Source organism: Pristiophorus japonicus, chromosome 11 (genome assembly GCF_044704955.1).
Source record: "Pristiophorus japonicus isolate sPriJap1 chromosome 11, sPriJap1.hap1, whole genome shotgun sequence".
NCBI lineage: Eukaryota > Metazoa > Chordata > Chondrichthyes > Pristiophoridae > Pristiophorus > Pristiophorus japonicus.
The window spans coordinates 62,594,338-62,620,606 of record NC_091987.1 but is presented as its reverse complement, the minus strand read 5'-3'; the positions used below and the strand labels follow the sequence as shown (position 1 = coordinate 62,620,606).

The 26,269-nt window shown below is 47.6% G+C and overlaps 1 protein-coding gene across 1 annotated transcript in view; it reads left to right on the top strand.

Annotated features, from left to right (window-relative positions):
- The window catches only part of efhc2 (EF-hand domain (C-terminal) containing 2), a 193,963-nt gene that overhangs the window by 15,797 nt on the left and 151,897 nt on the right, over positions 1–26,269 (top strand). Inside the window, exons 3-4 of the mRNA XM_070892930.1 lie at positions 4,690–4,840; positions 26,001–26,224. Coding sequence (XP_070749031.1) covers positions 4,690–4,840; positions 26,001–26,224 — 375 coding nt within the window. The remainder of the gene's footprint in view (positions 1–4,689; positions 4,841–26,000; positions 26,225–26,269) is intronic.

The following is a 26,269-nucleotide window of genomic DNA, read 5'->3' as shown; positions in this document are numbered from 1 at the left end:
TCTCAGATAGCTGGACCGTTACACACTGGTGATTCTTAACATGAAAGATGAGGTTCAGATTACTTGAATCAAATTAAACTTTAACTGGCACCAAGGTGAGGCCCACCATTGATGTCTGAGCTGCACATACAGCAGTGTGTCAGCGTTGTCAATAACAGCAATGTTCTTTCAGGCAAATCGCTCATTTATGAGTTGCTGACGTAAGAGTCTTGCAGCTATGTAGCCATCACGGGCCCTTTCCTGCGGTCTCGAGGGGGGCGTAGGAACAGGAGTAGGCCATACGGCCCCTCGAGCCTGCTCAGCCATTCAATAAGATCATGGCTGATCTGATCATGGACTCAGCTCCACTTCCCGCCCGCTCCCCATAACCTCTTATCCCCTTATCGTTTAAGAAACTGTCTATTTCTGTCTTAAATTCATTCAATGTCCCAGCTTCCACAGCTCTGAGGCAGCGAATTCCACAGATTTACAACCCTGAGAGCAGAAATTTCTCCTCATCTCTGTTTTAAATGGCGACCCCTTATTCTAAGATCGTGCCCTCTCATTCTAGTTTCCCCCATCAGTGGAAACATCATCTCTGCATTGATCTTGTCAAGGCCCCTCATAATCTTATAAGTTTCGATAAGATCACCTCTCATTCTTCTGAATTCCAATGAGTAGAGGCCCAACCTACTCAACCTTTCCTCAGAAGTCAACCCCTTCATCCCTGGAATCAACCTAGTGAACCTTCACTGAACTGCCTCCAAAGCAAGTAGATCCTTTTGTAAATATGGAAACCAAAACTGCACGCAGTATTCCAGGTGTCCAGACATAGGGGAAAAGTCGACCGTGGAGGTCTGAAAGGAACCGGACGCGTAGAACGACAGTGCCGCAGTGACCTTGACCTCGACAGACAGTGATGTCCTGAAGGTGCTGGCAGGCTGCAGATCTGCCCTGATGAGCTGGCATATCTCACTGATAACCATTTTGTGGAAGTGCAGTCTCCAAAGGTAGGTGTTCTCGGATAAGTCGAGGGAAGACCAATTCTCCCTGTAAGTGCGGGGGGTGTATGGTCTGGACCTCCTCATCAGTCTGGCACGTCTTAGATTGGGCACATAATGCTGTGGATTAGACGTGCCATTTGCACTCTGCAGCATCTGCGTTGTAATCGATGCAGACTGAGAAATAGCTGGCCCCATTCCAATAAAAGTCGAATGCCGATTGTTCACAAGCAATAAATTTCCCCACTAAGACACCTACAGTAAAACCCAATCGTCCACAGTATGAAAAGATGTCTGTTCAGATGGTCACATCACCTGAGCAGAACTCCAAAGTAAATCCAAACTCCCCCGAAGTAGCCTTTTCAATGAATCAACCTGCGATTTACAAAATGGTGTCCATACCGCTGTGATTAGTTCAGAACAGTTCAACTTTTTCGGAGCGGTATTTGGTATTTTTGGCGAGCGATATTGTGGGCGAGGTGCTGGAAGTGACGCTGGCCGATATACTGGCCATTAGTTTTGGCAAATGTGATCTTTACGACAAAAAAAAGTGGGCGGGCGGTATTATTGAATCTCAGCGTTAATTACGTGCCGAAAGTAATGCTGGCCGATATTATGGCCATTGGGTTCACCCATTCTGATGATTCCGCCCTAAAATAGTGGGCGGGCGGTATTGTTTTTTTCTCGGCGTTACGTACATGGCGAAAGTAACGCTCGGCGATAATTGTCCGAGCAATGGGCGTCAGTTTCCATTTTGTTGCTAAATGGGCGATATCTGGGCGTTACACCTCATTTCAGAATTAAAATGGACGTTAAGTGGGCGTTATGCAGGCAAAAATAATGGAAAATCTAGCCCATGGAGTCTAACATTTCCGATCCCAGCTTATAATGAAGAATGACCATTCAGCGAGATACTGGTGGGTTTCCAGCATCAACTTTCCCACTACCCAACATGAGTCCTGTTTGAATCCCTTCAATCAGGTTTCTGCCCCTCCAATGGATTGAAATGGTCCTAACCAAAGTCATGAGGTGCATTTCCCTCCTTGTTTTCTTTGACTGCATTGAAAGCTGCAGGGAGGTGAAACATTTGCTCCCCTCCATTGTCCATCTGTATGGGACTGCACTCGCCTCATTCCACTCTTACCTAACCAATTGTAGCCAGAGCATCTCTAGCAATGGCTTCTCTTCCCATCCCCACACTGTCACCCAAGGATCCATCCTTGCCTCGCTTTTCTTCCTCATCTACCTGCAACCCCTTGGTGACATAATATAAAGTCACATGTATCCTGATAACACCCAGTTCTGCCCCTTCACACCTCTCTCAACCTCTCTGTTGCCCCTGAGTTGTTAGACTGCTTATCCAAAAGCCTGTTTTGGATCAGCCATAACTTCTTCCAAATAAACATTGGGAAGACTAAAGCCATTATCGTCAGTCCTTGACAGAAATTCCAATTATCCCTGTTCTCAGCCACTAGCTCAGGCTGGACGAGACTCTTTGTAACCATGCCGTTTGCATAAGATTTCAACCCCATATACTGTCCATCCACTAAGACGACCTACATCCATCTTAGAAACATAGAAAATAGATGCAGGAGTAGGCCATTCGGCCCCTCGAGCCTGCACCACCATTCAATAAGATCATGGCTGATCATTCCCTCAGTACCCCTTTCCTGCTTTCTCTCCATACCCCTTGATCCCTTTAGCCATAAGGGATATCTAACTCCCTCTTGAATATCTCCAATGAACTGGCATCAACAACTCTCTGCGGCAGGGAATTCCACAGGTTAACTACTCTCTGAGTGAAGAAGTTTCTTCTCAACTCAATCCTAAATGGCCTAACCCTTATCCTAAGACTGTGTCCCTGGTTATGGACTTCCCCATCATCGGGAACATTCTTCCCGCATCTAACCTGTCCAGTCCCGTCAGAATCTTAGATGTTTCTATGAGATCCCCTCTCCAGTGTATAAAGGCCCAGTTGATCCAGTCTCTGATATGTCAGTCCCGCTATCCCGGGAATCAGTCTGGTGAGCCTTCGCTGCACTCCCTCAATAGCAAGAACATCCTTCCTCAGATTAGGAGACCAAAACTAAAACACAATATTCCAGGTGAGGCCTCACCAAGGCTCTGTACAACCTCCCAGTAAGACCTCCCTGCTCCTATACTCAAATCCCCTAGCTATGAAGGCCAACATACCATTTGCCTTCTTCATCACCTGCTGTACCTGCATGCCAACTTTCATTGACTGATGAACCATGACACCCAGGTCTCGTTGCACTTCCTTTCCTAATCTGCCGCCATTTAGATAATATTCTGCCTTTGTGTTTTTGCTCCCAAAATGGATAACCTCACATTTATCCACATTATAGTGCATCTGCCATGCATTTGCCCACTCACCTAACCTGTCCAAGTCACCCTGCAGCCTTTTAGCGTCCTCCTCACAACTCATATCATCATCCACCTGTCTCTACCTCAGCTCATCTGCTGCTGAAACTCTCATTCATGCTTTTGACACCTCCAGACTTGATTACTCCAGTGCTGTCCTGGCGGTCCTCCCATCCTTTAACCTTTGTGAACTTTAGCTCAGATAAAATTCTGTTGCCCTTATCCTAACTCATACCAAGTTATGCTCGCCCATCACACCCATCTTTGCTGACCTGCATTTTCCCCTGGCCCTCAGTGTCAAATTCTCATCTTTGAATTTAAATTCCTCTATGGCCTCTGCTCTCCCCATGTCTGTAACCTCCTCCTGCTTTACAACACTTGCCATATTCTCTGTTCCTCCAACTCTAGCCTCTTATGCATTCCCTTTGTCCTACCATTGGCAGGTGTGCTTTTAGTCGCCTGTGTCTTGCACTCAGGAATTCTCTCCTTAAGTGAGCTTGCCTCTCCACCTCCCTCTCATTTTAAGATGCATCTTAAAACCCACCTATTTGAGCAACATAAGAGTAGACCATTCAGCCCTTCGATCCTGTTCCTCCATTTACATAGATCATGGCTGATTTGTACCTCAACTCCATTTACCAGCCTTTGAACTATATCCCTCAATTCCCTAACCTAATAAAAATCTGTCGATCTTAGTCTTGAAAATTTCAATTGACAGCATCCACAGCCTTTTGGGAGAGAGAGTTCCACATTTCCACTACCCTCTGGGTAACAACTTGCTTTCCTGATTTCAATCATGAATGGCCTAGCTCTAATTTTAAGATTGTGCCCCCTGCTTTTGGAATACCCCACCAGAGGAAATAGCTCCTCCATATCTATTCTATTGAATCCTTTTATCATTTTAAACACTTCAATTGTATCACCTCTCAACCTTCTAACTCACCCTGTCCTCATAATTAAAACTGGTTAGCCTTCCTGAGGTGTGGTGCTCCAAACTAAACTCAGTACTCCAGATAGGGTCTGACCAAGACACTGTACAACTAAAGTATAACTTCCTCCCCTTTGTATTCCAACCCTCTTGAGATAAAGGCCAACATATCATTGGCCGTTTTGATTACTTTTTGTACTTATGCACTAGCTTTTAGTGATTTATGTACCTCGACATCCAAATCCTATGGCTCCTCCACAATAGAAAAATATTCCATTATCTACCACTGATTTTCCTCATTTTGATGAACACCATCCCCTGCCCACCCATATAAAGTAAAACAGAATTTGGAGGCTTTAGATTCAGAAGAGTTCAGTAACCATATGCATTGTTTAACAGGTGCTTTGCTTTAAAGCCTATTTTCAAGAAAGTGTGCGTGAAAGAAGAGAAGAACAGTATCGAATACGAAAGTGCAAGATTTACTTTTACCTGGAAGATGACACAATACAGGTTGTTGAACCAGAAGTAAAAAACAGTGGCATCACTCAAGGTACTATAACATCTTTTAAGGAACAAATGAACTCAGTGGTTAAATCATTCCTTTCATTATGTACTTACCATTCTAATTATTCTCAGTCTCTTGTTTCATGCCCTATGTTAGCAAAACTAACATATTTTATTAGTGCAGAGATTATCGGACCGATTATATGTTTGCATTCTCCTGATGTGGAGTCATGGAATTGGGAAAGTACAAACAGAAAATCAACCCTTATGTATGTAATGTATTCCAATTGCCATAAATCTCCAATAGTGCTGCAGCAGACCCATTACTTGTGTTCAAAAGTGATACTTCTAGTGCTCAATCTACGGACGATTAATGCGCAGTCTCCTGTAACTTCTCTTTTGTAGCCGGGGCTCTTAGACTGATTGAAGCACTTGCTAATGTCCTGCACTTTAATCTACTCTCTGCTCTTTACTCCAGCATAGAACCTTCTGGAGACTTCCCTGAAACCGCAGTAATAAAGAAATAAAGGGGCCAAAATTGCCTCTTTCGTTAAGGCCTCAGTAGCCACATGGCGGCGGGGAATGGCTGCCGAGTTTCTGCGACATGGCCGTCATTCACGCAATTGCCCTCATGCGTTTTTCAGGCAGTGAGCATAACCGCCCCGCTCCCCCCCACTTCTGCCGTGCTGTAGGTGGTTTCAAATCAGCCCAGCCTATGGTTTTAGACATGGGAATTATTTGGGGAAACAGAAAACTGATCCAGAGACAGGTCTTTTGGCCTCAACCATACAATACTTTATTCGGTTCCACACACACACACCAGTAAAAGTAACACCTGGTGGCGTAAACAAAACAGTACAACAGTGCAAAAACCGTCCCGTCCTAACAGGCCCTTGTCGCGAATTAAGACGATTAAGAAAACAACACACTATGGTAATGCACAGGGTATAACTGGATTCATCCAACAAATCCCACCTTACACACACTATAATCACACGCAGCACCCCCACTAAACCCCCAAGGCTTGGTTTGGGACACACGACACCCCCTCGCACGCGATTCGGTGGTCTTAACAGTGCTTGGGCTTGGATAATGCTTACCCAGATTATCCGTTGGCTTACTCGCTGCTTATTCCTTGGGGAAAGCTTTCTCTTCTGATTCCATGCCGCTGTTGCAACATTCAGGTCCTGGTCTCGAGGATCCTTCCGCAGGTAGAGTAGCGAGGCTCTTGGTCCCTTGTTGGTGGGTTTCCTCTCCGTATCAGATGGAGTGCACAGTTCTTGGAAGCGAAGAGAGAAATGGCAGCAAACTGCCTTCTCTTATACGTTACAGTCCATGCTTCTTCCTGCAAAGATAGAATATTTCCTTTGTCTGGGGTGATTGTCTGAATGGCCCATCATCCCAGATCTTACGTTCGTGTATTCTGTTGATGGCTCCTGATGGCTTCTGCTTCCACTGGGGTCTGGGACTTAATGCCAGTTCTTTGTTCGGTTTCCCGCCTTTCAGGGTTATCTCATCCAGGTAATGGCGTAAATGGCCGTTGATGGGTTTCTATTTCGCACCCGATCTTGGGCTAAGTGGTTTCCCATTACTGAACAATCCTGCCAATCGCTTGGGATGAGTTTTCTCTCCTGGCCATTGTTGTCCAGAGACCTCGATCTGCTCCAGACATTAATACAAACAGGCTGTTGTCTTCTTTTCAGTAAGCAATGAAACACAATATGTCCAAAACTTCCAATCTTTGGGAAACAGTACAGTGTCCAGCATGTTCTTTAATAAAAACCTTCTGGCGTAAGCACTTTGTCCAATATCCTTTAATATCTTCCTGGGGCCTGCACCGATGCTTACAGTGCTGCTGCCGAAGCCTCCTTAAGTGCATCATCAGAGCTCACACCGCTGAAGACCTGCCCCAGAAGCGAAATTCAGCTGAAAAAGTCGTGACCGCTTGACGGTGCCTACGTTAGGTTTTTGTGTCATAGAAACATAGAAAATAGGTGCAGGAGCAGGCCATTCGGCCCTTCGAGCCTGCACCACCATTCAATATGATCATGGCTGATCATGCAATGTCAGTACCCCACTCCTGCCTTCTCTCCATATCCCCTGACCCCCTTAGCTGTAAGGGCCACATCTAACTCCCTTTTGAATATATCCAACGAACTGGATTCAACAACTTTCTGTGCTAGATAATTCCATAGGTTCACAATTCTCTGGGTGAAAAGGTTTCTCCTCATCTCGGTCCTATATGGCTTACCCCTTATCCTTAGACTGTGACCCCTGGTTCTGGACTTCCCCAACATCAGGAACATTCTTCCTGCATCTAACCTGTCCAATCCCATCAGAATTTTATATGCTTCTACGAGATCCCCTCTCATACTTCTAAATTCCAGTACATATAAGCCTAGTCAGTCTTTCTTCATATGTCAGTCCTGCCATCCCAGGAATCAGTCTGGTGAACCTTTGCTGCACTCCCTCAAAAGCAAGAATGTCCTTCCTCAGATTAGGAGTCCAAAACTGCACACAATATTCAAAGTATGGTCATCCAAGGCCCTGTACAACTACAGCAAGACCTCCCTGCTTCTATACTCAAATCCTCTCGCTATGAAGACCAACATGCCATTTGCTTTCTGTACTGCCTGCTGTACCTGCATGCCTACTTTCAATGACTGATGTACCATGACACCCAGGTCTCATTACACCTCCCCTTTTACTAACCTGTCACCATTCAGATAATAATCTGCCGCCTTGTTTTTGCCCCAAAGTGGATAACCTCACATTTATCTACATAATACTGCATCTGCCATGCATTTGCCCACTCACCTAACCTGTCCAAGTCACCCTGCAGCCTCTTAGCATCGTCCTCACAGCTCACCCTGCCACCCAGCTTAGTGTCATCTGCAAACTTGGAGATATTACATTCAATTCCTTTGTCTAAACCATTAATCTATATTGTAAATAGCTGGGGTCCCAGCACTGAACCTTGCGGTACCCCACTAGAAATGGCAGACCAACGCCTCCTGCACAGAAAGCGCCGCCGGGTCCAATGAGTGTCGAGGCAGCGAACAAGGGCCGCAGCAATCATGGCTGACCAGTATGCAGAGGCCAGGGAGATGGCGAGAGAGGTCAGCCCAGAGAGCTGCAACAGGAAGGGCCTCAGCAAGGGCATGCCGTCAGGAAGAGGGTGAGGCACGTGGATACCCCGCACCAGATACTAGGCCAGGAGGCAGTCTGCAAAGGAGGCAGATGCGGGCCAGCAGCAGCCTGCAGAGGCTGAGGACCAACCATACCAGGAGGTAGAAGGTAATGACTCAGCTGAGAGAGGAAGACGTCTGCACAGACGTGGTGGCAGAAGGCACTATTGGCAACGGTCTACCGCCAGCAATTATCGTACAGGAACCTAACTGATGACCAGTATCTCCGTAGACTGTGATTCTGCAAGGACGTCGTCACAGAGCTCTGCAGTCTCCTGCAGCCAGACTTGCAGCCACAAACAAGATTGAGGACAGCCTTGACCGTCACATCCAAGGTGACCATCGCTCTCAACTTTTATGCCACTGGATCATTTCAAGCTGCAACAGCAGAAATCTCGCAGTTTGCTGTGCAGACATCCATACGCGAGTACATAGATGCTCTCTATAAGAGGAGGAGCAACTACATCTCCTTCCCTATGAGCAGGGAGAAGCAGTTGGAGCGGCAGACTGTATTCCTGCGCATTGCGGGCTTCCCCAGGGTTCAGGGGGCCATTAACTGCACCCACGTCTCATTGAGGGCACCCCAAAACGCTCCCGAGAGGTTGCGAAACTGCAAGGGATACCACTCCCTCAATGTGTGACCACAGCCGCAAAATCATGGCTGTTGATGCCCAGTATGCCATGATTCTTTCATACTGTGGTAGACATTTTTACTGGGCCTAATCAAGATTGCGGCTGGCTCCTTGGATCAAGGGCTACCTACTGTGCACCTTACTGATGACTCCCCCTCGCAACCCCAGGACTGCTGTAGCATGTGTACAATGACAGTTATTCAGCCACCAGGGCCATCATAGAAACATAGAAACATAGAAAATAGGTGCAGGAGCAGGCCATTCAGCCCTTCTAGCCTGCACCGCCATTCAATGAGTTCATGGCTGAACATGAAACTTCAGTACCCCCTTCCTGCTTTCTCGCCATAACCCTTGATCCCCCGAGTAGTAAGGACTTCATCTAACTCCCTTTTGAATATATTTAGTGAATTGGCCTCAACTACTTTCTGTGGTAGAGAATTCCACAGGTTCACCACTCTCTGGGTGAAGAAGTTTCTCCTCATCTCGGTCCTAAATGGCTTACCCCTTATCCTCAGACTGTGACCCCTGGTTCTGGACTTCCCCAACATTGGGAACATTCTTTCTGCATCTAACCTGTCTAAACCCGTCAGAATTTTAAACGTTTCTATGAGGTCCCCTCTCATTCTTCTGAACTCCAGTGAATACAAGCCCAATTGATCCAATCTTTCTTGATAGGTCAGTCCCGCCATCCCGGGAATCAGTCTGGTGAACCTTCGCTGCACTCCCTCAATAGCAAGAATGTCCTTCCTCAAGTTAGGAGACCAAAACTGTACACAATACTCCAGGTGTGGCCTCACCAAGGCCCTGTACAACTGTAGCAACACCTCCCTGCCCCTGTATTCAAATCCCCTCGCTATGAAGGCCAACATGCCATTTGCTTTCTTAACCGCCTGCTGTACCTGCATGCCAACCTTCAATGACTGATGTACCATGACACCCAGGTCTCGTTGCACCTTCCCTTTTCCTAATCTGTCACCATTCAGATAATAGTCTGTCTCTCTGTTTTTACCACCAAAGTGGATAACCTCACATTTATCCACATTATACTTCATCTGCCATGCATTTGCCCACTCACCTAACCTATCCAAGTCACTCTGCAGCCTAATAGCATCCTCCTCGCAGCTCACACTGCCACCCAACTTAGTATCATCCGCAAATTTGGAGATACTGCATTTAATCCCCTCGTCTAAATCATTAATGTACAATGTACAATCATCGAACACACCATTGGAATCCTGAAAAAGGTTCCGTTACCTGGACCGCTTAGGAGGTGTGCTGCAGTATTCGCCTGAGCGGGTCTCCATATTCATGGTCATGTGCTGCATGCTTCACAACGTGGCAATCATGAGGGCACAACCATTGGAGGATGAGGCAGCAGTGATACCGGAGAAGGAGGAGGAGGACCAGGAACAGGTGGCGCAGGAGCACAAAGCGCACGAGGAGCAGCAGGAAGAGACACAGGAGGAGGACCAAGATGTGGGTTGCCAGTCACGCAGGAGGCGGTATCGCCATGTTGACCCTGCACGGTAAGCACAAAGCCATCTCATTGCTGTGCGTTTCCGATAAGCTAATGCACACTTGAGCCTTCAACTGTGCATCTCCATGGGCAAACCTATGAGCCCTTTCACACAGCACTCCCCACAGTTAAATGAGACCTATACAGAGATCGAAAACCAAAATAAAGATTTATTAGACCCCAAACAACGGATCTACAAAACATACACATTGTCAATTATCACTCTTGTGCATTTCCTTATAACCCCTCTTAGGCATACCTATTCTTACATTAGGCCACAATGTCTCCCCTTATGCTGGATCATGGCTCTGCGAAGGCTGATTTGTGTCAGGAGAGGAAGCTATAGACCAGATCTGGCCCTGGAAGGGCTGGCTGCAGTCTGGACCGCATCCTCCTCTGTGTATTCAGTCGGATTTGGCTGGGGCGATTCCATGCTTGGCAGCAATGGCGGAGTGGCAGGCCTCAGCTCAGAACTGCGGTGATCATGAGATATCACATCAGGATCCTGGTCTGAGGAGCCAGTGCCACTCCCCAGGGGCAGCACCTCATTATTCCCACCAATCTGCTGGAGTGGCACCGGAAGGCCCCCGGTGGACCCAGCCACGATGGCACCAGTCAGAACTCACATGGCATCCAGCTGAGACAGCATGAGAGCAGACACAGTTTCGATGCCACCAGAGACGACAGCACTAAGACGCTCCATGGCCTCGTGCCCAGAGTGCACGAGCACATTCTGAGCTTCCTGGCCTGCGGCCATCCTCTCCAAAGCAGCACTCAGACGCTTGTTCCTTTGCACCTGTGCTGCATGGCAGCTGTCGCCTCACCCACAACACACATCACCACAACTGGATCCGCACGGTCACTCGGGGAGTCCACCATTGTCTGCACACTGGCAATGATGGGCTCCATGGTGTGTGCAGAGCTGTCCACAATGCAGGAGGCAGACTCCTCCACGCTCCTGACCACTTGCGCCAGCCTCTCGGGCACTCTTTCCATTGCCACCAAGAGCTGGGATTGAATGGCCTCCACCCTTTTTTCATAAACCCCACCATTGATGGGCTCATCCGAGTCCTCTGCAGCAGAACCTACGTGCAAAATCACGCCCCGGAGAGATGGCACCGGAGGGTCTCTTGGCCCTTGACTATGCTGCAGCCCGCTAGGACCCGGTGGATCACCCAGTGCAAACCCCTCTCCTAAATCTACCTGACCCGACTGCACACTCCCATTATCTGAGCTGGCGCGTGCGAATGTAGGAAGCAGTGACGCAGTGTTGCCAGTATTGTCTCCCTCTTCCTTGGCCTCATCGGACATGCCGGCAATATCTGCCATGGCCTGAAAGGTATCCTCCTGACCTTGGCTGCCAGTCACCTTAAGGGTGTCTGTCTCACTGTGGCTCACATTTGGGGTCTCATCTGCAATCATAAATGGGACAAGAGGTGTCGTCAGGGTATGGTGGTGCATTGCACCATGCAGCAAGCAACTTGCACATGAGCATAAGCAATTGCCAGGTAGGCGATTGCATTTTCAGTGAGTGATCGCTTTGGACGAAGGCCTTTACGTACCCATGCTGCCCCCAGAGGGATCGTCGTGACCAGCGGTCACAGGGAAGCCAACATGGGTGCCCACTAGCCACTGCACCCTCTCCTCTAGATCAGTCAGCTGTTGTGTTTCGACCTCTTCCCCACCAGTCCTCAGTTGCTGGGAACAGTTGTGCACGACCTTGCCCTGCAAAGCAAAGAAGGATTGCTGAGTAGCTATGTCATGAGGCCTCGGCAGTTAATGCAAGTGTGGGTTCATACATGCAGCTATCAATCTCACATGAACGGGAGCCTCCATTGTGAGTATGCACACATAGATATAGATGCCTCAGCAATCAAATGGTGCTTCAGTGACTATATAGTGTTGGCGAGAAAGAAGAGAAGGTGAAGGCGAGTATCGCAGATGGAAGGTGAGGAGTTGGGGGAACATGTACTCACTTTCATCACACGAATTAGGTTGTTGAGCCTTTTCTGGCATTGGGTGGCGGTGTGTTGATGAATGGAGGCTCCCGATACCTCCTCAGCAATTTCTCTCCAGGCATTTGTAAATATGCTTTGAGTGGGTCGGTGAATATCAGGGTAGAGAATGGAACTCCTTCCCTCCACAGCTTCCAGCAGGGTTTCGAGCTCCACATCACTAAAGCGGCTGGACCTCCTCAAAGGTCTTGTATCAGCCGTCTCCTCTCAAACAACAGAAACCAAACTCAGTGCTCAGGGCCTAGCTGCAAAATCTGCTCTTTAAGAAGGCCAGGGAGCAACTGCCTCGTTGTGAGCAATTGGTCAGCAGCTGAATTTCATGGTCCAAAGGCCAATCCACACCCACACTGCTGCAAACAGCCCATTTCCACCTGCAATACTGCTCTGCTCCTTTTACCAATTTTGTTCTAATCACCACTGCATCTATTGCAGCGGAAATGAACGGCAGAAAGTGGTAGGTGCGCCCCGTTTCGGGCGGAGGGCAATTTCGGCCCCAAAAGCTCCAATCAGATTTACCAAGTTTCTCCATGAACAGTTTAAATTATTGGTAGTAAATGAGCAATTAGTGGGGGTATTTTTAACATGGGTGAGCGCGTGGGATTGGGTGCGGGTGGGGCGTTAAATCGTGAAAAATTCCGAGTGCATCAGGAAGCTGGCTCCAACTCGCCGACTTCCTCATTTCACTGCACAACGATAGGCTACTTACACACAACCCCCTTGAGAAAGGCGGGTTGTCGATTGAGATATTTTAATCGCTCAATTAGAGTGATATTGACATAGGTTTTACACTTTAATTTTGGGTCTATGGCTTTCCCGGGCTTCCTGGAACTCGCAAGTGAAAGCAAGGCGGGAACACAGTGGCAATTGAGGGGGCTGAAGCCATGACACGGAAATATGCCAATAAGGACTCCCTACTCACAGCTGCTTTCTTACCTGCTTGTGTAAAGGGGTTGTTCACAGTACTTGCGCTGAGAGGTTACTTTACACACTTTGGAGGCGTCATCTACACTTTGGAGGTTTGATCTGTACTTTGGAGATCTGATCTATCAGATTAGCATAGGTGTCGCTTACGCTGTGTTACCTTGGACCTCAGATGAGGACCAAGATGACCAGCGGAGCAGCAGCAGCACCAGCAGCAGGAGCAGCAACAGCAGAACCAGCAACAGCCTGCTGCTCAGATACCAGAAGCTCTACAGGAGAGAGGGGATCAGCAGAGAGGTGCAGCTTGCAGGAGGCCATACCGGGCGCACAGGTCTAGAGGCAATGGATAAGCTTCCTCGACATGTATCTGAAGAGGCTCAAGGTGTCATGTCAGGTAGTGGAAGGCATTTTCAGCCTGCTGTTACAAGATCTGCTGTAAACTGGACCTGGTGGCCATGCTTTACCGGTCGGTGGCTGTCAAAATCACCACCACCCTCAACTGTTTTGCTTCTGGATCCATTTGCAGGATCTCGCAGTCGGCAGCACACAATGCATAAGACAGGTAACTGATTGTTTCTTTGCCAGGGCTGGAAATTGTGTCAACATTTCCTGTGATAGCGCTGGTCAGAATGACAGGGTGCCGGGGGTTGCGGCTCTGGCTGGCTTCCCACAGGGTCAGGGCGTCATCACTGCACACGTGGCAATTAAGGAACCCATTGAACATTCAGGTGTGTTTGTCAACTGCAAGGGCTTCCAGTCCATCAATATAATTGCTGTGCAACCACAAAAAGATCTTTATGCAGGTGTGCGCTCGATTCCCGTGCAGAGTTCATAATGGATTCATCCTGCGGCAGTCCAACCTCACTGAGGTCTTCACACCTTAAGGCAGTGTTGCCGGCTGGCTGCTTGGAGACAAGGGCTACCACTTAAAATGTGGCTGATGACACCTCTCAGAAACCCAAGGAATGAGGCCCAGGAGCGATATAATGAATGCCATATCACTACCAGGTGTGAAATAGAATAAGCCATTGGCATGCTGAAGATGCACTTCAGGTTCCTGGACAGTTCTGGAAGTGCCCTTCAGTACGCACCAGCTAGGGTCTCTAGAATAGTCGTGGAGTGCTGCGCTTTGTACAATATTGCGCAGCAGCAAGGTTTGAACCTGCAGGAGGAACAAGATGCAGAGCACAGAGCCTGTTTGGACGATTCCAATGAGGAGGAGGAGGAGAGGAGGAGGAGGAGGAGGTGGAAGGTTTGGGCAATGCACCACCAGCGGCACACATTGCTGCCCTGGATGCCCTCATTATTGCGAGGTTCACTTAGGTTCCACCAGTGCACCCATCTGACAACCACATGCAAAAGCCACTTCCCCACCCCCCTGCGCCCCCCACCCCCAATGTCACTAACACAAAGCAATCCTGCAAACAACCATTCCCCCATTGCTTGGCATCAATTCATATCTTCCCATTCATCATCACACAACTGAAAAGGCCACTTACTAGCCAGCAACCAAGAATGGACACTCGAGAAAGTGATGCAAAAGAATAATATTTATGTGGCTCAAATGATAAAACAGAAACTTAACAATCTAACAATGTGTAACACAGCCATGTGCATAACCTTGTGCAACTACAAATCTTTACTTTCTTTTCCAGCACCTCTACGTGGTGCAACCCCTGTGGCATCAACAGATGCAGAGGTAGGCTATCCAGATCCCTGCTGTGACTGCTGAGATGCACTTGGGTGACATCCTCTGGGTTTTAGAATCCGAGAGGCGCTGCCAAAGACTACTCCATCTGCACCTGTGCAGGAACAGATTCAGCCATCGCGACACGAGGCAGCATGTCGGGCACTGACTGAGGGTAGGGGCAATGAGTGAGAAGTGGAAGCGCTTTGAGTCGAGTCCCCACTTCCATGTCCCCTTTCACTATTATCCCTCTCATGGCCCAACTGCATTTCCTTGGTGGCAATGAGCTGGAGAACACTTTGCTGCAGATTAGTGGGGCAATGAAAGGCCACGGTTCGGGTATCATTCATCCTATTTAAGGTGACATACATAGTGTGTAAACTATTGGTGAAGGTCTGCATGCACTCATGTTATTGCCAGGTTTGATGCTCCATGCAGGTGACCACTCTTTCCCTGGAAAAATATATCATTGCCAAGGCCTGTGACATCATGCTGCTTATGCTCGAGATTGACACCTCCAATCTCTCTGCAGTCGTGCACAGTGCAGCTGGAACACCTGCCAGTACAGCAGACATTGTCTACTGCTGCTCAAGAAGTATCCTGTTTGTCAACGACTCCCGAGGTACAGCATCTGCATCCAGCTAAGCAGAGCTTGGAGATTCCTGTGCTCTCCGGCACGGACTCTCCACTGCTGTGCCTGACGCCACCATTTGTTCTTGTCCATTTGTGAAGTGCAAGGTATCAGGTGAAAACCCAAACATCTCTCTTAAGTTCTCCCACCAAAGTGCGAGTATCTGAGCTGGTGCATGGTTTGCATAAGTCTTGTGACGGTGCACCTTAGAGGCAGCAAGCTCGTCATAGGTGACCTGGTCTACCTCCTGCTGGACGTGTGAAGGCCCTGTGGGAGATAAAAGACATGAATGAGTACTGTGAAGGTAAGAATGTTTGAAGTTATCATTATGCACATGATCATATTTCAGTGGCTGTTGACATCAAATCAACATGAGTGCATCTTGTATGCCATGTGGTTGGCTAATATTTAATTCTGTCACCAGGTAGCTGGCAGGACCCTATCTCCCCATCTCCGACGGCCAAGCACACTGTGACTCCGCTGATCTCCAGCGCATTCTCCTCTGCAGATGTCAGTTGAGATGGCTCGTGGGCCACCTCTGGTTGTTTGCCTCTCCATGGTGTTTTCTCTTCTCTTGCAAGGAGAGAAAGAAGAGACTTATGAGTGAGAGTAATAGCATATGTTTATCGAATGGATGGAGAGCATTTGTTGAAGGTGACTATGAGGGATAGTCATGACATTGCATAAGAATGACGGTGAGTGTTGTGGATGGACAGATGAGGATGTGAAGACGGGATGGGTATACCTGCAAGGTAAGTTGGTGTGAGGAGTGGTGTACTGGAGTAGGCTTGAGGAAGCAGAGTGCGGGGATTAGGGTGATACGCACATTAGGATGTAGGTGAATTTGGCACTGTACTCACCTTTCCTACCCTGTTAGGTCATTAAACTGCTTTCTGCATTGGATCTAGGAGCATGGCACCACGCTCCTGCCGATGACCTCCTGGCCAACCTTCAACCACACATTCTTTGTGTCATAGGAACATAGAACAGGAAGAGGACATTTAGCCCCTCGAGCCTGTTCCGCCATTCAGTGAGATCATGGCTGATCTACGACTTAACTCCATATCCCTTAATGCCTTTGGTTAATAAAACCTATCAATCTCAGATTTAAAATTAACATTGATCTAGCATCAATTGCCATTTGCAGAAGAACGTTCCTAACTTCTATCACTCTTTGCATGTAGAAATGTTTCCTAATTTCACTTCTGAAATGATTGTCTCTAATTTTTAGAATATGTCCCCTAGTCCTAGACTCCCCAACCAGTGGAGATAGTTTCTCTCTATCTACCCTATCTATTCCCTTTAATATCTTGAAAACTTTGATCAAATTACCCTTTAACCATCCAAATTCCAGGGAATACAACCACCTTCAGGCTTCTTCCTCCTGTCACTAAGGAAGAGTATCTCTCTCCCGGCACTTACAGCCCCCAACAGTGCATCCAGGTAGGCATTGTTGAAACGGGCTGCAACCTTTGTCTGTCTCAAGTCTCGACTCCATACCAATAGGTCTGTGACTCTCTGCCAACTCCAAACTCCTTCAACTTGCAAGTTTGGAGAGTTCCTCCAAATATTGGAATTGAAATCGTCATCATGCCTGCTGACACTAATTGACGAAACCCGGAAGTAAAATGCTAATGAGGAGGCTCAGTTTAAAAAGGCACTGACAGACACGCAGCGCTTACTTCTGGGTTTCCCTCGCGCTATCGCCCCCAGTGGCTCTCAGTGCAACTGTGCTTTAAAATCCAGCCAAGTGTTTCTGAGGTGGATACATAAGCTTACCACAGTCTGAACCTTGGTATATGGTGAAGTAGAGCTCTAAGCTGCACTTATTTGAGCAGTGCTGTTTTTGAAGTATTTAAACAGAGCAGATCCTGCTGAGAATCTTTCAGCTGAAAATTAAAAAGGGTCTTCAGAAGCACTTTAAAAAAAACTAAAAGCAAGTTAAGAATTCAGCTGGAGTTGCACTGTGTTGAGAAAAGAAATAAAGTTGGGCTCAGCATGCTTCAACTTCAGCAGAATCATCAACTTTATTTTTTGAAGGGGGTCTGGAATCACAATTTTTGATTTTCTGAAGGGGACATGGGTTTCCTCCCTCAGGTTCCTGCAATTTCTAAGTGTCTCAATGTCAATCATCACTGATGTATATAAGGGAAAGAAAACCCTTATAAAAGCATTCAGTATTCTGCCTTTACATTGTTGGGGGCAGGAGGTGGAGATGGAGACCAAGACAAGGTCCATATGGAAGAATGTAATTTTTTAAAAACATATTTTTTTCCTCAGAGTCACCACATCTTCTACCTCACATCCTGAGGCCCTTACTCTGTTATTCCTCACAAGACAGATCTCAGCCCCATTCACTCCTCTAACCAGAATTCTTCTGCATCTGAGATCAGACCTCTCCCAACAACAGCAGCTCCTGTAGAGCTTATGCTCATCTGTCATGGACCCCAGCCTCACTGTGCCAGATGCAGGTACCAATCTTAAACTTGGTGCAGTTTGTCTGTAATATTGTTGTGGGCCTGGCATTTAAAAAGATACATTCTGCTGAGGTTTTACTGGGCTCTGCTGTAACTTCAGTGGGAGACTAGCAGAGCCCCAAAGGAAACAGGAGAGATATGCTTTTGTTGGGTCTTTGTCAGTTTCTGATTTGACTTGTAAGGGTGGAGCTTCTGTCCACTCCTCGCAAGGCAAATGAAGCACTAGGAGGCTGGGTGAGATCCTATTCCTGGCCCTGGATGGAGACTCAGCATATCAGTGGTGGCTAATATGCTTGGATTGATGAGGCATACTAGTCTTCACAAGGGAACATACGGGTGAAACTGGTGGAGTCCAAGCCTGGCAAGTGGACTTGACCAAAAAGGACAAATTATTATTTTTAAAATTTTCATATATGATCCAAATCATCTGTGTAAGTGATCAGAGGCAGGAAGGGGGGCTAATATTCCTTCCCTCCCTAGCCCTATGACACTGAGTCAAATCTTACAGCACCAACCTTGCCCTGGCTCAGATCAGCTAACTCAACAAAGACCAGAGATGGAACTTGGGTCCTTCATATCGTATATGATTCATGCAGTGTATTTACTTAGTGACCTGTTGGAAGCATACAGTACCAATGACATTGTCATCCTAATCAAGTAACTTGCATTTATTTTACTAGATTTGTAAAATGAGAAAGATGAAATGAATGATTAGTGATGCATGTAATTGTACCATCAGCTGTATTTACAATGTATAATATCTACTTCATGTTAAATAAAGTTTATTTAACATCTAAAGTAAACTGAACCAATAAGATATGAGGTTAAAGAGGTATGCTGGAATTATCCTTGATTTACCTTTTGGAGAATAGTAAGAACCTTTACAGAACTTTCCTAGGGCTTTTAGGTTGAGTATAATCCACTCATAGTGTAGATCGTAGGTGGCTTATGGAAGGATGAAGCTTGAGGGCTCTTGATGGTCCTTTCTCATTTTACAAAAATGTGAAAAATGCATTACAACTGTCATGGATGTAACCTTCATGTAACAACACTGCAATACTGTATATACTTGAGAAATGCACACTTTGACCACAGGGGGTGAACTTGTGGGAGACACTCCTCACCTGGTCATCCAGGTATATAAAGGGAGGTCCCACGCAGGGTCATCACTTCTTGGTCCTGTGAATAAAGGTACAGGTCACAGAGTGACCTTGTCCATAGAATGTGCCTCATGTGGATTTGTGGTATTGTGTAAGGACTTTATAGTGGCGACGAGAAACGGGAATCAGCGACCCACGAGAATGGCCACCGGTAGCACAGAGGAACGGTACTGTGTTGATGAGGACTGGGACGATTTCATTGAGAGGCTTCAGCAGAGCTTTGTCACAAAGGACTGGCTGGGAGATGCAGCGACCGACAAGCGAAGGGCTCATCTACTGACCAGTTGTGGATCTAAGACTTACGCGCTCATGGAAGACCTGCTAGCACCTGAAAAGCCGGTGGACAAAACCTTTGAAGAGCTCAGCAAGCTAATCAGTGAGCACCTCAAACCGGCGAGCAGCATACACATGGCCCGACACAGATTTTATACACTCCGACGTCGGGAAGGACAGAGCATACCGGACTTCGTTGCGGACCTCTGGCGCTTGGCCAGCCTCTGTAAGTTCACAGACGCCTGCAGGGGGGAGATGCAAATGGATTTCTTTATTGAGGACATCGGTCATGCCGGGATTTTCAGAAAGTTAATCGAGACCAAGGACTTGACCTTGGAAGCGGCGGCGTTGCTGGCTCAGACTTTTATGGCGGGGAGGAGGAAACCAAGATAATATACGCGCGCAACTCTGACTCCAACGTGGTGATGGAGCAGGGGGTCAATATCATAAACACGACTCAGAGCCCAGCAGGCAGGCAAGGGCAGTTCGACACACCCAGGCAGCAATAGACCCCAGAACAGGTTTTCAACACAGACAATGGCAGGCTGAACGGACATTTATGCCATCCCAGTGGACAATGTGTTCTGGGATGGGGCCATTGACACTCACTAACAGGTGCTCAAGAGCAGTCAAAGGGACAATCGGCGAGGAATGCCTGGTAACAGCTCTTTTGTTCACAACAATGGGAATCTCAGTTCACGTTGGAGGTGTGGGGGCAGACATGCTGCTAGGACTTGCAGGTTTCAACAGTTCGCCTGCAGAAATTGTAATCTCACTGGCCATTTAGCCAGAATGTGCAGGAAGCCTGCGACCAGGCTAATTTACGAGGTGGATGGACCAGAAGAGGGGTCTGCGAGGCAGGGTGACGCGTGGGTCAAATCAATGGATGCTGAAGTTCAGCGGGTTCATGTGGCAAACATTCACAGCTCATATACCAAAACGCCACCCATGATGATGAAGGTCCTATTAAACGGCATCCCGGTACACATGGAGCTGGACACGGGGGCCAGCCAGTCACTCATGAGCGTTCAACAATTCGAAAAGCTATGGCCACTCAAAGCCAGCAGACCCAAACTAGAACGCATTGAGACTCAATTACAGACGTACACCAAATAAATCATTCCAGTGCTAGGCAGTGCAATGTTGGCTGTCACACACAATGGATCAGTGAATCGGCTGCTACTCTGGATTGTCCCGGGCAATAGTCCCACACTGTTGGGGAGGAGCTGGCTAGCTGAGATGAACTGGAAATGGGGGGGATGTGCACGCAGTGTCACCTGTGGAGCAAAGTTCATGCTCACAGATCCTACAGCAATTTGAGTCGCTATTCCAACCTGGCGTCGGGACGTTCAAAGGTACCAAAGTAGTGATTTGCATCACCCCGGACGCCAGACCAGTGCACCACAAAGCTAGAGCTGTGCCGTATGTGATGCGGGAGAAAATTGAAAGCGAATTGGACCGTTTGCTGAGAGAGGGCATCATCTCGCCCATTGAATTCAGCGACTGGACGAGCCGCATTGTTCCCGTCCGAAAAGCGGATGGCTTGGTCAGGATCTGTGGCGACTACAAGGCCACTATCAACCGGGTGTCACTACAAGACCAATATCCGCTTCCGAGAGCGGAGGATATTTTTGCCACACTGGCAGGCGGCAAGCTGTTCACCAAGTTGGACCTCACTTCAGCCTACATGACCCAGGAACTGGCCGACGAATCCAAACTACTGACCACAATCACCACGCACAAGGGGCTGTTTGTTTACAACAGGTGCCTGTTTGGCATTCGATCAGCGGCTGTGATATTTCAAAGAAACATGGAAAGCCTGCTCAAATCCATCCTGGAACGATTGTATTCCAGGACGATATCCTCATCATAGGTCAGGACACCGAGAAACACCTCCACAACCGGGTAGACCTGCGACTCAAGAAGCCTAAGTGTGTGTTTTTGGCTCCCGAAGTCGAGTTTCTGGGCAGGAGGGTTGCTACAGACGGGATTCGGCCCACCGAATCCAAAACAGAGGCGATTCGACAAGCGCCCAGGCCCGGCAACACATCGGAGTTGCGTTCATTTCTGGGACTCTTGAACTATTTCGAGAACTTTCTGCTGAACTTAAGCACATTGTTGGAGCCGCTACATGTGTTCCTGCGTAAGGGTTGCGATTGGTTTTGGGAGGACTGTCAAGAACGGGCTTTCAATCGGGCGTGTAACCTACTCTGTTCAAATAAGTTGTTGACCCTCTACGACCCCTGTAAGAAATTGGTTCTGATATGTGATGTATCGTCCTATGGGGTTGGGTGCGTTTTGCAGCAGTGCAATGCTGAGGGGCAACTCCAACCTGTGGCTTATGCCTCCAGGTCGCTCTCTTAAGCTGAACAGAGATATAGGATGGTTGAGAAGGAAGCACTCGCATGTGTCTATGGGGTGAAAAAGATGCACCAGTATCTTATTGGCAGGAGGTTCGAATTAGAAACGGACCGCAAGCCGTTAACATCCCTGTTGTCAGACAGCAAGGCTGTCAATGCCAATGCTTCAGCTCACATACAGCGATGGGCTCCCACGCTGGCTACGTATGATTACACCATCCAGCACCGGCCTGGCACTGAAAATTGCGCTAACGCGCTCAGCAGGCTTCCACTGGCCACCACTGAGGGGGCAGCGGAGCAAAGCGCTGAGATGGTCATGGCCGTTGATGCCTTTTGACAGCGCAGGCTCCCCCATCACAGCCCGCCAGATCAAAATCTGATCCAACAGAGATCCCCTCCTATCTTTGATTAAGAAATGTGTCCTGACTGGGGATTGGGCGCCCGCACACGGAGCATGCCCTGAGGAGGTCAGACCGTTTCACAGGCGGATGGATGAGCTCTCCATCCAAGCCGACTGCCTATTATGGGGCAGACGGGTAGTCATGCCCCAGAGGGGCAGGGAAGCTTTCATCGGGGAACTCCACAGCGAGCAGCCAGGCATCGTGCTGATGAAGGTCATTGCCTGGTCACATGTTTGGTGGCCGGGAATTGATTCAGACCTGGAACACTGTGTTCGCAGGTGCACGATGTGTGCCCAGCTGGGAAATGCCCCCAGGGAGGCCCCGCTCAGCCCGTGGCCCTGGCCCACTAGGCCATGGTCACGCATTCACGTAGACTATGTAGGCCCGTTCATGGGGAAAATGTTTCTCATTGTGGTTGATGCATACTCGAAATGGATCGAGTGCATCATTTTGAATTCGTGCACGACACCCACCACTGTGGAGAGTCTACGTGTTGTTTTTGTGACCCACGGTTTGCCAAACATCCTTGTTGGCGATAATAGGCCATGTTTCACTAGCTACGAATTCCAGGAGTTCATGTCGGGTAATGGCATTAACCATTTCAGGACAGCACTGTTCAAGCCGGCCTCCAATGGCCAGGCGGAATGTGCGGTCCAAATCATAAAACAAGGCATGCTCCCTTCAATGCTGCCTATCGCGCCTCCTACTAGCCTATAGGTCCCGACCGCACTCGCTCACGGGGGTCCCGCCTACGGAGCTCCTTATGAAACATACACTCAAAACTTGGCTGTCCCTCATTCATCCAGTCTTGTCCGACATTGTTGAAGGCAGGCGCCAGTCCCAAAATGAGTACCATGACCGTAATTCAAGGGAGAGATGAATAGAAATGGGTGACCCCGTATTTGTTCTCAACCACGCTTTGGGGCCCAAATGCCTTGAAGATACTGTAATAGACAAAGAGGGGAATAGGGTCATCGTAGATAAATTTAACAATGGGCAGATATGCCACAAGCATCTGGACCAAGTAAAAAAAAAGGTTCAGCATGGACTCTGAGGCATCTGAGGAAGATCATGAGATGGTATTCACACCACCGCCAGTGAACGAGCATCAAGAACAATCAGCAGCATGCACAGTCCCTGCGGTCAGCCCGGACAGGCCAGAATCACCACAGGGGACAGACATGCAGGCCAAGGCTCAACAGCCAGAGCCCCAACTGCGGCGCTCCACGAGGGAGTGCAAACCACCCGAAAGACTTAACCTGTGATCCCAATAAGACGTTGGAGGGGGAGGTGATGTCATGTATGTAACCTTCATGTAACAACACTGCAATACTGTATATACTTGAGAAATGCACACATTGACCACAGGGGTTGAACTTGTGGGAGACACTCCTCACCTGGACATCCAGGTATATAAAGGGAGGTCCCACGCAGGGTCATCACTTCTTGGTCCTGTGAACAAAGGTGCAGGTCACAGAGTGACCTTGTCCATAGAATGTGCCTCGTGTGGATTTGTGGTATTGTGTTAGGACTTTACAACAACATTTTTACTGACTAGATAACAGCAACCGGCGCTTTCTGAACTTAGCCAGGCGTTCAAGATAGTTGCACTGAAGCAGATTTTTCAGAGCACCATATTCCAAGGATTCGTCCTGCCCAAATATGCCCTACGTCACAGCTATTTTCCTCTAAGTCTGTTTAAAATAAAAACATGGGGCCAGAATTACTGTAGCTGGCGAATGAATGGCGCCTGCTGTTCATTAGACTTGACCTTGCCCGTTTAATTTCCAGATGACTTTGCACTGCTGTAAATCCGAGATTGAAATGGCGTGGCGCTCTCTACAGGGCATCTGGGAACTGTGTGAACAGGGAAAACAACTCTGTATCTCCTTAACCAATCAGATTGAAGAATTGAGTATTGACCAGCACAGAGTTTGAACCAGGAAGTCTCAATTAGAATAGTGAATTCAGTGTCAACTCAGGTACAGGAAAAATACCAAAGAGAGGGAAAGAAATATTCAATTAAGTGAAAACAAGAGACAAAAAGAAAAAGTAAAAAAAAGTAACAAATAAAAAAAAATCTCCAACAATAATTAAAAACTAAAGGAATGAAACTCCAGTTAATTTTCAGTCCCAGAGAGGTGGCTTAGCAATAATTAAGACTTATCACGCCATTTAAAAGGATACTTTGACTAAAATAGACCGGGTCGGGCATCAGGAGGGGGTCAGACATCGGGAGGGTGTTGGGCATCGGGAAAGGAGCGGACATCGTGAGAGGAGAGGACAATGAGAGGGAAGCGGACATCGGGGAGGTGGGGGGTGGGGGGGTCACGCATTGTGAGGAGGTCAGACATCAGGAGGGGGTCGGTCAACGGGAGGGGGTCGGTATTGAGAGGAGTGGACATAGGGAGGGGGTCGGGCATCAGAAGAGGACTGGACATCGAGAGGGAAGCAGGTATCGGGAGGGTGCTCGGACATCGCAAAGGGAGTGGACATCGGGAGGGGAGCAGGCATCAGGAGGGGGGTCGGACATAGGGAGTGGGATAGGCCTCATTCTTTGTCGTCGTTTTAATATGATTGACTGGCTGGCCACCCAATCACATTGGGAAATGGGCAGTCTGACCATTACATAGATTACATAGAATTTACAGTAAAGAAACAGGCCATTCAGTGCAACTGGTCTATGATGGTGTTTATGCTCCAGACGAGCCTCCTCCCACCCTACTTTATTTAACCCAATCAGCATATCCTTCTATTCCTTTCTCCCACGTACTTATCTAGTTTCTATGATATTTGCCGCAACTACTCCATGTGTAGTGTGTTCTTTATCCACAGATTGGTTAGAATGTAGAAGTTCCTCCTGAATTCCTTATTGAATTTTTTGATGACTGTCTTATATTAATAGCTCCTAGTTTTGGACTCCCACACAACTGGAAACATTTTCTCTACGTCTACCCTATCAAGCCCCTTCATAAATTTAAAGACCACAATTAGATCATCCCTCAGCCTTCTCTTTTCTAGAGAAAAAAGCTCCAGCCTGTTCAGTCTTTTCCTGATAGTTATAACCTCTCAGTACTGATATCATCCTTGTAAATCTTTTTTGCATCTTCTCCAGTGCCTTTGAGAAAAGAAGTGTGCACAGTATGGTAAGTGTGGTCCAGCCAAGGTTCTATGTAGGTTTAACATAACCTCTCTGCTTTTCAATTCTATTCCTCTAGAAATGAATCCAGTGCTTTGTTTGCATGTTATGGCCTTGTTAACCTGCATTGCTACTTCTAATAATTTGTGAATCCGTACCCTTTGCTCCTCTATCCCATTTAGACTCTTAAGCTGGAATTTTCCAGGTGGTCAGTAGGCGGGATCGGTGGTGGGTTGGGTGGGAAAATGTTTTTTTTTGCACAGCGGGTTGGGACCTTTCCCAATGTAGGGTCTGTCAGCGCTGAGCAGTCCCGACACGCAGTGGCGGGGGACCCAATTAAGCTGATTATTGATGGATCATTAATAATACATTTAACCTTACCCTTTCTCGTTAACTGCTCACCCACAGGGTCAACGCTGCTCGAAGATCACGTCTGTTAAGCTGAGGCGGGAGTTGAATGGCCATTGAATGAACTGAAATGTGCTATAAAAGCTCCCACCTTATAGCTGTTCACTTTCCAAGCTCAGAAGTTGTTGCTTACTCCATTTGGAACACAGATTGAGGTTGCAAGTGTTTCGAGCAAACTCTCTATCCAGTGTCACTTCATTGGAACAGCCTCTCTCACCATTGACAGGGCCCTCGAAGTTACGAGGAGTTAGATCTTGCCTAGGAGTGTGATCTAAGATATCAGATCTGAAATATTGTAAACTAAGCAGATAGAAAAGAGCCAAAACATAACATGGAAAACGAGATAGATGGAACAGAACAAAGCACATTTAAATCTAAGTCTTCTATTGTTGTTTTAGGAACCATAATCCATCGTCATCGTATTCCACTTCCGCCTCCAAATGATGATCAGTTTTACACAGTGGATCATTTCAATATCTGTCAAGAAATTGTTTTCTACTCAAAGACATTTATGATTGTAGACTGTGACCAGTTCACCAAAAATTTTCTGCGGAAAATGGGTGTCAAACTGAACCCACCTGGCTGCATCCCTGACGATCCTTATATTTCAAAACGCGAAGAAGTAAGACCAACTTTTTATACAATAGCAGAAAAGAAAATCTAGCAG